Genomic DNA, 16318 nt, shown 5'->3' on the forward strand with positions numbered 1-16318 from the left:
CCTTGTACTGTCTTTAAAACACAGTTCAGATAGTAGGCTCAGAGGCAGAAAAACTAAAGGCACTGAGATATTTACAGTTTTGAAGGAATATTAAAAGACACCAGGGAGAAATTAAATTTAGTTTTCTAAATGCAATAAATACATGCAACCAAAAGTGGGGTCAGAAATTGTAAAAAGGACCAGGGGCAGCTCACAGGTAAGAGGGGTGCAGGTAAGATACAAAAATATCAGAAGCCAATACTGAGTAAGTCAGAGCTTGCTGAATCCCAGTACCAAATGTGAGATGGAACAGGTATGATGAAAGGCTGTCCATCTAGACCCAGGGCAGATAGACACATGGGATTCCAGGGGACAGCATGGGCCCTGCAGCCACGTGGGCTGCGAGGGCGTTTAATCTAAGGGGCCTCCAGATTCCCAGCCACAGCCCCAGGACAGGCCAGCTCAGGCTTTCTTATCAGGCCTTGGGAGCACTCGTGCAAGGAGCCCAATTAGGGGACATCATGTAGGCAGTATAGTTGGAAGAGACGGATGCTGACAACTCTGTCCCTGAGCAATTTAACTCCTATCTCAAGGTTTTGGAATAAGTCAGACTTCTACCTCGGTGATTCTCCCTGGTGTCCCTGTCACTCCCCAGTGGGAGTTTTAGCAATCTGCAGAGGCATTTTTCACCATCACAGCAATTGGAGTATGCGCCAGAGATGACATGAAGAATCTCCTGCAATGAAGAATGGTTCTGCCTCCAGCACAACTTTCACATATCCCACCAGATGGTTATGAAGATAAAATAAGCATTTTATAATTACCTGAACATAGACCTAACTCTGTTTTAAATATAAACACAAAAGAAATTTTTGCAGTTTAAAAATACACACATTGTACACCCATGTCCACAGCAGCACTATTCAAGACAACAAAAACTTTGAAGCAACCCAACTTCCCATCACTAGGTGAATGAATGAACGAACAAAATGTGGTAAATACAGACAACAGAATGTTATTTAGCCCTAAAGGGGAAGAAAACTACAACATGCTACAACACGTACGAACCTTGAGGACAGTATGCTGACTGAAATAAGACATTCGCAAAAGGCAAATACTACATGATTCCATTTACAAATCAAATTTCTAAAGACAGAAAGTAGAATGGTGGTTTCGAGGAGTTGAAGTGGGGAGGGAGTTAGTATTTAGTGGGTGTAGAGTTTGAGTTGCGGAAGATGAAGAAGTTCTGGAGATGATGGATAGTGGTACTGTTTCTGTGACATAAATCAATGTGATTTATGCCACTGAACCGTCACTTAAAATGGTTAAAATGGTAAATTTTGTTATATTTTACCACATGTATTTCTCGCCATATATACGTATACACACAGCTACATTACAGGGAATACAACTCCTATAAATCAAAGCAACACTGTAGTTTGTGTCAGAACTTAACTATGATCTGTTCACTACAGTAGAAATTCACATCATGTATGGCAAGGCCACTCATGGTGCCTGGGCCACCAGCAGCAGCCTCTTCTATCTGGCAGCATCAACAGCCACATAAGGTGTATTCCAGCAAGTCTACACAGAGGTGTGAGCATGTGACAGTGCCTTGGTGTCATCTAATGTCAGAACACTGGCATGTTGAAATATTTTATTATAAATTATCCTTTTATTTTCTATTATGCTACAACCTATATATTTTTACAATTTTTTGTGTATATATGCATATATATGTTATTTGCAAATTTCATTTTACCACAGTGCTGGTGGAATTTCAAAGTATTTGTTATAAAAAATGTGGAGGAGCGAGGCTGGCACTGATGTGGGTGAGAACTGCTGCTGTGGTCTCAGAAAACAGATACCATTCAGAGCAGAGGAACTTTGCAGCAAAGAAAAGACTCAACCAGTATCTCTGGATTTAATAAAAAGTAGCCCTTTGCAAGAATTAAGGGTCTTGTGGTGAGGATCTGGTGGTGGTATGCCCACTCCCCTGAAAAAGAAGACATTAGGTGGAAAACTAGGGACTCTGACTCTTCTCAGTGATGAAACACACATACACATACACACACACACACACACTCTCTCTCTCTCTCTCTCTCTCTCTCTCACACACGCATGCACACACACACACTCTCACTCTCTCTCTCTCACATTCATGCCTCCTGGTAATAAACTCAGACATAGACGAGGTAAACCAGACAACATATTTTCAGTCACGGGAATCACTGTATCATGTCAAAAGAGATTAGAATTTGACTGCAAAGGGCACAGTGTGTCAATTGCAATTACATATATATCGTTTCTCTATTGTGGTCATCCTTTCCATCTCAACACTGAGACATGATTAATATTTTACATGCTGTCCAAAAGAGGAATGTGACTTACCAGAAACCGTACTGAACATTTCAAATACAGATCATCCTTTGCCAAGAGAAAATCCTGCCCAGCTGTAGATTTCTCATTTGCAAAACATAAGAGCAATGAAATTCCATTACTTAGAGAAACTGGCTGTTCCGCCAAACCCTTGGCAACGGAAACTGTACTTATCTTTTCGAACAATAGTCTCAGAAAATCTATTCACCCTCGGAAAAGACAGTAAGTAATGCATTTGAGTTCTTAAGAAAGCACTCTTGCCCAAGCAAATTCCAGTTAGGGAAAAATCCACGCTCCTGACCTGGGAAGTACAAAGACTGACCCTAAAACATGCAGCAAAAAAAGCTCCAAGTTTAAGAACCCTTCAAACATTCAAAGGGGAAGCAACAATATTAATAAGTCCTTAAAACAAAATCAAGTATCATTTTAACATGTAAGTTGGCACACTGTACTCCTTCTCTCAGAGCAGGGAGCCTAACACCCTAACTGGTTCAGTTTGCTTTCCCTGTGAGATTTAACTGTGAATTTTCCTGAGGATTATAAATTACTCTGAAGCATACTGCACATTGCAGAATGTGTCCAGATGAGACTGGAAATGTCAAGACTTTATTCTCTGTCTTGCTGAGGCTCCTTTCCCCAGGAGAAGCCTGTGGCCACAATCCAGTGAGTGAAGCGAACTTCACTTATGGCTTAGCTCTTGGTCCTAGCTCCCACTCAGTCCAAAATTTTGAAATGGGCCATGAAAATACTCAGGAAATACAGACATTATAAAAATGTGTGTGGAAAACAAACACCCGCTGGTATCGGTGCTGTTTTTCTGGTTTCTTCTATTTGTACTATATTACGGCTATGGCCCATGGATGAATTTCTTGTGGAGTCTGGCATATCATCGTGGATTCTCAAATTTTGTTTTTGCCGAAGAGGAAAGCCAATCAATTTAGCCATATATGTATCCAACCAAAGAGCTATGAAAATGGTCAAAACGCCAGTAAAAAACTACTCCTTCATATCAAACTTTGCAACAAGAGCCCATATGAGGGGGCAACAAATCATTCTCTCTGTTTCAGTGGATCAGAGCATTGTAGAACACTGCAACCCTGTTCCAAAGTGTTGTGCGGTGGGGCTGAGAGATCCACTTCCTCCACATGAATCTACAAACCTGCTACATAAAAGTTTGTAATGATGAATGAAGAACTAAAAATGGAGCGGGTGATGGTATGTGAACTCTAATATCAACCTCTGCCTGCCCTGGCAGTCAGCTTGTACGACTAACAACATGCAAAGAAGACAAACAGAGAGAACAATGCATTTGTAGAAATACGTGTGTGCTGTGAGATCTAAGGACATTAGAATGACTCCAAAGCTGACACAATTGTACCCTGATAATCAATATGAACAGAGTGCACAATTTGTACGACAGGGATTATTCATCTGGTTCCAACAGGCAACTTTCTAATGGTTTTCGTGCAAAACTTCAACCGATGCATACAAAACAGAGTCAGGTCCACATGGAAAAAGCCAAATTGCAAACATTCCACTCATCATCTGGCTTTTCTACATTTAACAAAAATTTAACACCAAGGCAATCAACACTCAATCTGGTCCCACACAATCAGAGAAGTGTGACTCCTGCTCAACCATCTACCACTTCAGGCCTCCCTCCCCAGTCAAACATCGTGCTTTGAGCTGGAGGAAGACGGGATGGCATTTAGCCTATTAAAAGACACTGGCCAGTATTCACATACCTCAATAATCCTGTCATGAATTTGCAGGCCTCCTTCCTTGGCTGCGGGCCCACTGTCAACTATCTTGGATACAAAGATTCCTTCACTGGATGATCCATCGTGGTTGTCCTTTGGGTTAAAAAAACACATGAATGAATGCTAGGCATTAAGCTGGGCATGAAGGTAAAGCTTACACTCTTAAAACAGTAATTGACTCTTCCTGTGTCAAAAGTGGCAATAAGGTAAAAGCTGTTTGTTTCTCCTAATTTCTGTTTTAAACTAAAATAAACACACAGTAAAATGTTTCAAACCACACCAAAGGGCATAAAATACCATCCCTGCTATCTCCAACCCATTGTCCTTCTTTCCCTCTATGGTAGCTATTTGACTTTATGCAGCTTTTCTAAAGCATTTTAATGCATCACCTTCCTAAATATGCATTTATTTCTTTTTGCCCACAAATGGGATTATGCTATATCTTAGGTCCTGGCCTCTCTCATTTAACTCAAAATCATGAAGATCTTCTGCTACCAATTCCCCATGTCTGCCTTAGCTCTTTAAGTGACTGAATAGTATCCAACATGAGGCTAATAAACATTGTTTTCATTTGTTGCCATTAAATGATGCTGTGATAATACTCTCCTACTTGCATTTTAAATTATCTTTGCTATTATAGTTCTAGGGCAAATCCCTAACAATGGAACTGTTGGGTCAAAGGATATGTACATTTCACAGATATTGCCAATGGCTTTTCAGCGAGTTTATACTGATTGTTCATTATACAGAGTGTTTTCCCACATTCTCATTTGCACAGAGTATGATTAAGGTTGTAAATATCTAATAATTTTACTGTGAAAACTGATATTTTGTTTTTGTTCTGATGTACTACCACCACTCCAGTCCTAATAAATTCTAATCTCTGACCTCCTTGAATCCCTTTAGATCTTTGAATTAAATGTCAGAACTACAACTTTTTGGGAACGAAAACAGCTCACTGCTCAAACTCCTTCCTTTCCTTAAAATCAAAAGGCTCCAACAAGCTCATAAAACAGCTTGTTCATGAACTTCTTTTCAAACAGCACTGCAATGAATTCTCTCCAAGTGTGTGGATTAAATTTCCAGTGATTAACAGATGGATTTATAAATTAAATGGCACAACCATGTGATATTTCCAAACAAAATCACTTGAAATGTAAGCTCAGAATGTTCCCCAAAAACTCCAAAATCTAGTCATGGTAAACTCCTCGCTGTATGTCATTAGAAGATTTATTTTAATAACAATGACTCTGAGTGCAAATATATAAAAATTCCATTTGTTAAAAAATAACTCTGAAAATAAAATATTTTCATCTTTAAACAGTAAAAAACAAAACCGAAAAACAACCCCTATATTCTACTGTGACTTCAAGTGTGATTCAGTCTACCCCTTCAAATGCAATAGCAATAACTAAGATTGGAAAAAACATACATTTCTCAGTCCTTCTCTCTTTCCCTCTTCACACTTCCCAAACACACGCACGCATGCACGCATGCACACATACACAGAGAGACAGAGAGCGAGTGTGTAAAATGTCATATGATTCATCAAAAGAAACCAAAATCACAACCTAAAATGAGCATTAAGTGTTTTTCCCAACATTTATTCCCACATGACAAAGATACGTCTCTAACTGGCATCTGGATTCCATCAACGCTCTTCCAAGAGAAGGGTCGGGGGCCTGTGGGTGCTGTGCAGGATCAGCTATCCTCTAAAGGCATCCCTGTCGAGCATCACAGGGCTCTGCACAGGCCTTGTAACTAACTCTTTATCGTCTGAATACATCTGTGCCTCCTTCCTCTCTCACAGCAGCCTTACTGATGCACTAGTCTGAACACATCTGCGTAGCTCCCTACATGCACAGCTGAAATGTGTGTATAAAGCTGCACAACAGCTTCCTTTACTGAGCACCTACTAGATACCAGGTATGTAGTGGGTGCTCTATGTGAACTGTTTAATCCTCACAATAACCACAAGTGATAAGTACTATTATTATCCATTCCACGGATGAAAAACTTGAGACTGGGAGAGGGTCAGCAACTCACCCAAAAGTGGTATAGTTTCAAACTGAGGCAAAGGTAATCCTCTAACACATGATCTGTGTCCAACACTGTCTCCCACTGAAAAAACTCAAAATACACAGAAATTCAGAGTCCAACATTTTAGGCTATGGAATATTCCACTAGATGAACTTGAAGAGTCTCAATGGACCACAAAAGATTTATGAACAAGCTTGAGTTCCCTAAGAGGTGATGTCAATATATCAAATGAAAAGAGATCTGTGTTCACTCTGATTTAACCACTTTGCATTTCTTGGCTGGAGGAAGAGGGAGATAGGGGATGGGATTTTGGCTTTCGTTTGTTTTGCAAACTACCACACAGCACAAAAGTAATAACTCTTAAGGAGCACTAGAAAGTTCAAGCAAAAATCAGAGAGGAAGAGGCAAGAACAAACACCAGAAGTTAGATTAAATTAAGGCAGTGGTGAGGGGTGGGGAAGATGCAAAAAGCACATAAAGCAGGCTGGGCATGGCAGCTCACACCTGCAATCCCAGCTCTTTGGGAGGCTGAGGCTGGTGAATCGCCTGAACTCAGGAATTCAAGACCAGCCTGGGCAACACGGCAAAACCCCATCTCTATCAATACAAAAAATCAGCTAGGCATTTGTGGTCCCAGCTACTTGGGAGGCTGAGGTGGGAGGATGGCTTGAGCCTGGGAGGCAGAGATTGCAGTAAGCCAAGACTGCACCACTGCTCTCCAACCTGGGTGACAGAGTGAGACCCCCATCTCAAAAAAAAAAAAAAAAAAGTTAGAAAATCCAGGTAGCTAGATTTTTCTCTTAAGAGGTAACTCTTTATTCTTTGTTTGTCTCCTCCCCTAACACATTTTAAGTTAGAGTTCACACTTCCCCAAACACATACACACAGAGCTATTTATCAAGGTGAACTAATATGACTTGGAATTTATTTCGTTTTGCTGGCTTGAGTAAGAGATAAATGAAAGGGATTGTTTTCATAGCAGGGGTACCTAACAATAAAGTATACTTCCCAAAGGCTTAAGTGAAAGGTTTGATAAAACAGACTGGCTGCTGTTTCTTTAGGGATATGAGGACTAACAAATGAATGATACGATTTTACCAAGAGCATTATATACTGATCACGCAATGAAAGCCTTATGCCAGAGATACGGCTGGGCTATTTCATAACCCAACCAAGCATCTAACACAGGAATTCCTTGGGAAACACAGAAATCATTTGTACTGTACTCTTCTAGTAACTAAAAACGTGTATGCGCTGTTGCTCATCTTGGCTTTTTAGCATGTACTCGATGACCTGCCAGATTTTCTAGGCAACAGCAGAATACATTTAGGTTTCATTATGCTATTTCTGCTAATCAGGACGAATTCTGAAAAACACTATGGCAAACATATGCACGTGGAATTAAATTTCCCTCTGGGGGCCATGCAGGCAGTTCTTGCAAAAAGGCCATATAAACTGAAAATACAAATGCAAGCTACAAAATCAGGTCTGGCTTATACTCAAATCACCTTTTGTAAAAGAAGAAGAAAATAACTTAAACATGCACTTTGATAAGCACAAGGAAGAACTGTATTCCAGTGGGGCTGGAATGTCACTTTGCACCTGGTGAGTGTGGAAACTGAACACCATCTTTACTGACTTTAACATAGTAGGTTTCCCAACAATCACTTGGCCACAGGCCTCTCCATTTTGAGCAATTTCCAACATTAGGCTTTGGTGTGGTTTAGACCTGGGGCAGAGAATAGGTCTTCTTGGTTTGGGTTCTTTTGTTTGCTACAGCTTGTGAAACATTTAATTGTGAAGTGAATCTTAATTTATTGAAGTTGTTTCTCAAAACTGGTAACATAGGGTGGAGGAATAATTATGAGTGTAAACAAAGAACAGCCAACACATCTGTGCTAAAGGGCAAAACATGTTCTTGAGGGTAAGCTGCAGAACATAGGCTCATGTTCTGACCCATGGGCTCAAATATGACCCTGCTGCTTCCTGGGGTCAAACGTTTAGATATTTGAGTACAGTTTGCCCCCTCGGTACCTCCTAAGGCTGCAGAATGCGGGGGACCCCTGGCAGCAAGGACTAAATCAGAACAGCACATGATGACATGCAGCCTGTGATCTCAGTCAACTGGTAAAAGGTAAAAATCAAAATATACCAACCTCATGCAGTTCTATAGTTTTTTAAAGAATTCCACGGAGAGAAAGCAAGAAACACAACTATGTGATCACATTCTTGGGGATCAATAAAATGGGAATGATACCTGTCCTCACCCAACTTCATATGTTTGATAAGACAGATAATGTTCATCATTTTAACAACTACAAATCACATAATTAAGCTGTCATTTCTTATAATAAACCATTTGTTAGTTTGTTTTTGAAACTGTGGAATGGGCTAAAAGCAAAGCGAATTTAATCATAAATCTCTTTGTGTCACTCCCTTCAACTGAAGCCATGTGTTAGCCACTCTCACCCTAGGTAATTTCAATCCCAGATCCAAGACTTAGACTCTTTGGGGAAGCCCTTATTTTCTTCATCAGCCCTCTTTCTGACCAGGTCCCTGGCCATCCCTCAACTCTATCCACACTCTACTTACTTGCAGCTCCCCTGATTCCCAGCTCTGTTCCTGCCTTGTATGAACTGCCAACCCCACCCCTGTAAAGCACCAAGGTCCAGCCGCTTTCTTTCAGCTCAGGGGTCTTCAAAGGTGGATGTATGTAATACAATGCATTGGAATGGCAGGAGAACATACTTGACATTTTATTCATAGACACATTTTAATTTCATTATTTAAAATACTCCCTTTGGCATGTAACTTTTTATAAGGCAAATAATGTATTAGTTTGGTAGTGTGCGCACATTATATATACACAAATAAAATATGGTCCCCTGATCTAGCAAACTCCTGCTCAACCTTCTGAACTCAGCTCCAATGGTCCCTCCTCAGGACACCTCGTACTGCAGGATTAACTCATCCCAAGGCATCATTAGCTGGAGGCAGGCACAGAGTACATCAATGAGAGCAGTGCTATGCTCTCCCAACTCATGAGTCTCCCCATCTGGAGGTGAACTCCATGAGGGCAGGGCACATGCTATTCTTATCTGGATGACTGGCATCTGCTCATCCTTAGGTTTCTGCTTACTACTATCTCCTCATCTTTCCTGACGACCCAAGCTAATGATACCCTTTGCTTCTTGGTTGGTATCTGCCATGTGCCACCCTCCCATTTTTTTCCTTCATCATACTTCTTCCAATTCAATCAATAATTATTGTATTCACTTGCATCTTGTCTGACATCCCCACCAGGACTCAATGACCACAGAGCCTCAGGCTTTTTGAGCCTCAGTTTTTCCTCCATTGTATCTCCTGGCCCCTGGCTAACAGCCTATGATCAATACTTAATTGTTGACTGAAAGATTTTTGTTTTCTTTTCCTTTAACTATTTTTCTTTTAAGCTAATAAACAAGGAAATAGTCAGGAAGAGAAAAGGGTAAGGGATGGCACAAACTCAGATAATCCACCTTGAAAGATGAGATTCTGAAACACATCCATTGCTACTCACTCCCCAGAGCCCGTTCTTTGAACATTTTCCCCATGATTAAACTGGCAGATTTGAATTCGGCCTCTGCTTTCTATAGGAGGGGCTGCTGATGAATGTGGTGGTCAAAGAGCTGCAGTGGGAGGAGAAAGCAAAGGGATGCAGTCACCCACAAATTAGGGAATTGTCTCTGACTAATCAACAGCTGACTGAGCAGAACTGAAGATCAGGCTTCCAGTCTGGAGCCCACAATCCAACTCAGTTTAGGAGGGTGGCTGCTTACCCAATTCCAACGGCACACATCTCACACAACTTCATTCAGCCCAAATGCTATGCAATCAGAAATGTACCCCCTGATAAAAAACAAAATTTTAAAAAAAGAAATGCAATCCCAAAACCAAACAGTTTGAATTCGCTGTTATATTACTAGGCCAGTGCTGTTTTAGGAGACTAGGAAATAAAAATCCCTAAGTGTGAAGATGTTAGATAGTCAATGAACTCTCTAATTACAGACAGCAGAAAGAAGTGACCAAGGTTTCCTGCTCCTCACTGCCCCTTCAAACCTTTACCTCTCTTTCCAGCTACAACAGGAAAAGGCAAAACACATTTTAGTAATTAACATACCACACTCGGCCGGCCACCAATAATATTGAATCCCAGGGAGCCGGAGTCCCGATGCAGGACAAGAGTCAGGCTTTTAGTTTCTTCACCCTGCAGGTAACAAATGAGATCAAATTTTTATTTACAAACAGGGAATAGACAGTAGGAATTTTCCTTCTATCTAAGTGTACTCAAGGACTACTCAGCTAATCATTACAAATCTTTTTATCTCTTGGGAAGTTTAACCATGGAAACTTCTGGAACCCAGTCTGAAATTCTGTCTTGTGTTTTAAGAGCTTGTAAACATTTCTAGATACCGTCTAACCCTGGAATGACCACATAAGAATGTCTGGAGTTATCTAGACATGCCCAATTAACATTTTCTATGAATGACACCTTGGTCTACAAATGCATCTTTCTTTTGAATGACCCATCGTATGCAGGCTGTCTAGACCGCTACTTTCTGTTTGTTTCTCAACAGCAGCAACCATTCTCAACAGCAGCATTCATGTCATGTCATGAAAGGTTCAAATAGCAATCCTTTCGGAAGTGTGAGTGCATGCATGGCCCATCAATAGTCATCTCTGTTTGGGAGACTTGGGGAAAAATAGTGCATGAAAAGTGAGACGCAAACACAGACAAAAAACAAAAAAAAATCCTGAATTTTACTGAAAAGGAGGAGGGGGCATTTTCACAAAGTAATTACTGTCCAATCCACATGAGACGCAGAGCTGTTTAACAGAAAGCACTCTGTTTAAGGCTGGTCAATGTGAACCCCTTTAAATCAAACAAGTAAAAGTGACCCAGGGAGGTCACAGAGCATAATGTTTGACAGTCAAAGGCAACGGAGATGCCAGGGAGAGTGTTCTCAACTAACACTCTCAAGTAACAGCAGATGTATAAAAATAGATTTAACCTTATGTGAAAACTGTCACGCAATATTCTTTGACATAAACATTCAACTCGCTGATACACCTTTGACATGTTTCCAATTATATGAGTGATATGCAAAACATCACAGCATGTGTACCGACTATAAACCTGCATTTGCTTCACTTAACGTTTTCTATTTAAACATGGCGGTACTCAAATGTGGTATTTTTTAAAAATATAAAATAATTCTTAATAAGCTGTTTTAAAAAATAACACTGACAGTTTATGACAAGAGATTTTACTCTGACATTTATTGCTTTCTGTTCACATTTCTGTCTTCTACCTTTTATGGGGAAATAACTGGCCATATTTCAAAGGCATGAATGCAACTCTCTGACTCAACCACACTGGCAAAGGAAAGTACTGTTTCTACCTGCAATGGCCTGTGAGTTTTCTGCAGCACTGCTTCACTTATTGCTATAGCTGTCAACGTGCAACTCTGGTTTCACATTTTGCCAGAACTGTGCCCAGCAGAGCTAAAAAAAAATATTAAAGATCAACGGGCTTCACCATGTAGAATTATCTCCATGCTTAAAGTCTTAGTATCCATACTCCCTTCTCACAACTAGTTATTATACAACCAAATTAAAGGTATTTTCAGAACTTTCTTGTGAGCCTAAATATTAGAAATATACTGTAAAAACAAAAATTACAATTATAAGAAAAAGATGTTTCTGATGAAAGAACTAGGTGTCCTATGAGAACACAACATTCATTTCTTAAGAGTCACTTAATATATAAAATACAGAATTATCTATAAAAAAGAAGCTAGTCTTTATCAAGTGACTGTATCCAATGAAAAACAGCAGAGCCCCTTTAATGACAGCTTATTGTTTTTAAAATGTTCTGATAAACAGCACCACCATCTAAAGCATCTATCCCTCTTTATAGCCAATTTGCAAGTTGACAGGCAATAACTTTAACTGCTATAAAAGAAAATCCAGAATCAACCTAATAGTTTAAAAATATAAACATGATGATTTTCAAATTCTAACAGTTTATATCTTTCTGCTTAGGACAATGAAAATCTCACTAAATCCATTTCTTGTTTTGATATCTTGAAGGGATGAAAAGTTAGAAATACATGGGAATTTGGCAAGTTATCTTACATATCTTACATGCCTGGCTTTCATAATTAATCAATGATAGAAACTGCACAGTTACACAGTAATCCAAGGCAGATGGCTTTAGTTTGACAATCTCAAGTGATGCACAAAGACGAATGCACAATCATATGATTTAAAAGATTGGTTTGCAATCTACTGTGTGATAACCATTTATTCAAAAAAAAAAAAAAAAGGAAAATCTTATTACATTGCATTGACAACAACAGCTAACATTTACTGTCTGCTAACTACGTGCCAGAAACTATATTAAGCAGTTCAGTGCTTTATTGCATTTTCTCATTCAACCAATCTTAAAAACTGTACATTACCAACTTTATGATACAGGTGGGAAGACTGAGGGAGAGTGATTAAGAAAGTTGTCTCATGCTAAGGAGCCAGTAAAATGTTGAACTGGGATTCAGACCCATACTTCCCAATCCTACACCTTAATTACACTTCTATACTGCTCTCTTTCTGTGTAGAATACAGAAAATAATTCCACATAGGCTAGCAACATCTTAGGTCCTGTTCAAGATGGTTTTATTGTTGAAGTTCCAAAAAGGAACTTATCAAAGGAGAGTTTACCCAGGAGACCTATATCAGAACAAAATTCCAAACTATTTACTGAACTGGTTATCTCCAAAGGAACCACTCTGAGATGCCTGAAGACTTCTAAGTCCAGCCCTGACCTCAGAGATATCTCCCAAGGGACAATTAAAACAATGTCTGAAATACAGCATTTCCCAGCCAAACAACATCTTGCAAAGAATGTTTTTGAACAACCAAGTTGACCTTCTTTGCTTCCTTGCCAGATGCAATGCTGGGGAGAAATAAGGTTGTTCTTATTTTCTATAAGCATCTTGCTCTAGTCTGCTGTCTATTAGGGTCAGACATTGGCTTTAGGTTGCTTTGCCTATTTTAGGGTTGTTTTACAGTAGCAATACAACATGTGGAAGATTCAACACAGGATGCAGGGAGGGATAAAAGAAAAGTTCAGTCTGGGCTGAATTCCTTTCATTTCTCCAACTAATTACCAAAGGTCATTTGCTATTCTGACACCCCAAACTTGATTTTGATTTTTCCTTTCCACTCCTCTCCCCACAAACAACCTTAACTACTTTAGTTTAACTTCCAATTTTTCAGAAGTATTAATTGAGATTGTAAACAGTCTTCATACAAAATATTTAACATGTTAACATTAGTCTGTGCTTAACCATTTAACCTGTTCCTAGGGTCAAAATGCTTCAGGACAGAGGGTACTTAAATAATTCTCATTCAATTACAACCCACCAATTGAAGAGAGGTGTAAATGGAATAAGGGCAAAGGCTCTCACTGAAGCTGCTTTGCCGACTGTTCATAGACATGGTAACTGTGAGAAGCAGCAGCATCTTTCATTTACAGGAAAATTTAACCAATGCTGGTCTGTTTGGGTAGTTTATAATAACCCATGATTTGCAATGGTCTCAAAACATAGTATGTTAAACAGAGAAAAGAACCCAACTTCATATAAACTAATAATCCAACATATTTGCCTTCCGAAGCAGGCACTGTATCAATGCTCTAAACCTGGAAAAACTGAGGCTCAGGGAAAAATCACACATTTGCTCATGATCACAAAGTGGCAAAGTGGGAGTGTCAGGATTGGAATGCAGGTCCACATGTGACTCCAGTGCCCACGCCCTTTGTACTGCTGGTAAATGTTTGCACCCTATTCTAAATCCTTCTGCCTTTAAAGACTGAGTCTGGCATGAAGGATCAGACAACTAATCCCTCTGGTATTTAGAGTTTTAAGTAAGGCTTCTTTGGACTATGCAATAATAACTGCAAAGATTGTCTATTATACCCCGAAAAGTATCATAAGACTGCTATGCCTTGACAGGAGTAGCATCATGGTTAAGTTCTCAGACCATTATGTCCACTGCACCTGAAAAGGAAGCACAGAAGGTGAACTTGGTTGTTCAAAAACATTCTTGCAAGATGCTGTACAGCTGAGAAATGCTGTTGAGACATTGTCTTAATTGTCCCTTGAGAGAGATCCAGGACTGGACTTAAAATGCCTTTGGCATCTCAGATTGGTTCAACATCAGAGTCAGAACCTGAAATGGTTCCTCATCCACAGAAAGGAAATAATAGTTCCTTCTCATGTCACCAGTTCTCATGTCACCAGGTTACTAGGATACATGACTGAGACAGACAGATACCCAAAGAGTGCCTCAGTACAGCACCTGGCTGATAATTAGCACTCAAAACACAAAGCACAATGCTGAGCTGGACATTCACACAGCTCAACACTGAGGCAACGATGCTCTTTTCCCACATACATTACTCTTCTCCAAAATCTAGGCAATGGAGAATGCCTAATCTTGCTTTAACTTAGTCTAAAGCAAGTTTGAGAGACCTGGAGCCTGAAAGTTAAGTAAATAAATATCATTACATATTCCTAACTATATATATCTTTTTCCATGATAGGAAAAAGAGTGGCACATTTTAGGGGACCAGTGGAGTGACCATCAGGTAGACAATTTTTATTCTGAAGGTGGTGAGAGAAGACGTGGGAAGGAAGTCAATGGGAGCAGCTCAGCTTGGACTTTCAGTGGAGCACAGATAAGACTGGGAGATGATACTGACCAAGCGGGCTGTGGGCCAGAAGGGGAAATCAGATTCATAATATGGCCACACCTGGAAGGGGATGGCCACAGGAACAAAGAGGATGGGAAACAGATTTTGGCTCATAAGAGGACATGAGAAACACTAAGGATGATAAACGGTGGACTTAGAAACAGTGGAGGCAGAGCACAGCTGGGGAGTTTGGGAGCACAGCGTACTTGGGGACTGCTACACACTATAGGCTGCTCCAAGTTCTACCATATCAGTGGGTCTTGATGGGCTGGTACAAAAAGAAGTTGAAGAATAGAGGAAAAACAACAACAAATGGAAATGGAGTGGCACCTCTTCTGCAGCTTTCACGGAGCTGCCTTCTATTCAATAACTTCCCAGAGGGCAGGACAAGCGTCTCTTTCCTTCGGTAACCCAACCCAGGAGAGTGAGGAGCTCTCAACAAGAACCTGGATGCAGGGTACAGAAGGGCGGTTCCAGTCATATTCTGGGGTCCAGTGACATCTCTGTTTTCTTGGGCTGGGCAGGAAGCTCCAACAGATCCTCATCAACCTAGCCCCCACCCAAACCCAATTCAAGAGGTTATCTGGGATTCTAAGGCAACGTAGGATTTCCTGGGCAGAAGCTTCGGTCTTTAGGATCGAGAAAAGATAGAGACATATTAACCTTGCAGAAGAGGATGTTGGTATCCAGACCTTAACACTGACATGACTCATCCAAAGCACCCAAGCCAAGTCACAAGCAGAAATGGAAGCTTACTTTTCAAGAAGATATAGTTGATTTTGTTTAAAAGAAGCCTTGCTATCATATTTGAACATGTAACTATTAGATCAATGTTAAAATTACCCCAAATAATCTCAGCTTTCAACTCAAGGTCTAATTGGATAAGAATTGGTGGGGAAAAGAAAACTCACAGTGAAAAATAAAAAAATGAATGTACTTTGAAAGTCAAAAAGACATCTTATGGTGCTGCATTTTTTAAAGCATCTGAGAATGTGAACCTTCTATTGGCAAAAGTCCCTTTTCTCTTTAGTATTACTCTGTCACCGTTCTCCTGCACACCACCTAGCCTCAAAAGCTTGGATACAAGACATCTAATCAGTGTGGTGGTTCGCAGGGTCCATCCATGCCACTGTCAATGTGGACTCTTAAAAAATTCCTTTCTGCCTAAGGACAGCGGTCCCCTGATGATTTCTGTTGTGGGACTTAGAGCAGAGAACTGGATAGACTGGAAAACTGCCCAGTGGGTTTTGAGAAATGTAACTGACTGACTGCTAGTCTGTGTGACGTAACACCTCGCAGCCTCAGATTATGCAAAGCTCACAGAGACTCACTAGTCTTCACACAGCTGGGAAACAGCTCTGTTTGT

The 16318-nt window shown here is 40.2% G+C and overlaps 1 protein-coding gene across 1 annotated transcript in view; it reads right to left on the minus strand.

Moving 5' to 3' along the window:
- PDZRN3 (PDZ domain containing ring finger 3) overlaps nt 1-16318 on the minus strand; it is a 235955-nt gene that overhangs the window by 209635 nt on the left and 10002 nt on the right. Inside the window, exons 2-3 of the mRNA XM_032290489.1 lie at nt 10318-10404; nt 4104-4211 (exon numbers count right to left, since the gene is read on the minus strand). Of these exons, the coding sequence (XP_032146380.1) occupies nt 4104-4211; nt 10318-10404 (195 nt within the window). The remainder of the gene's footprint in view (nt 1-4103; nt 4212-10317; nt 10405-16318) is intronic.

The sequence above is a fragment of the Sapajus apella genome, unplaced genomic scaffold (assembly GCF_009761245.1).
Source record: "Sapajus apella isolate SASKATOON/1434 unplaced genomic scaffold, GSC_monkey_1.0 scaffold23, whole genome shotgun sequence".
NCBI classification, from domain to species: domain Eukaryota; kingdom Metazoa; phylum Chordata; class Mammalia; order Primates; family Cebidae; genus Sapajus; species Sapajus apella.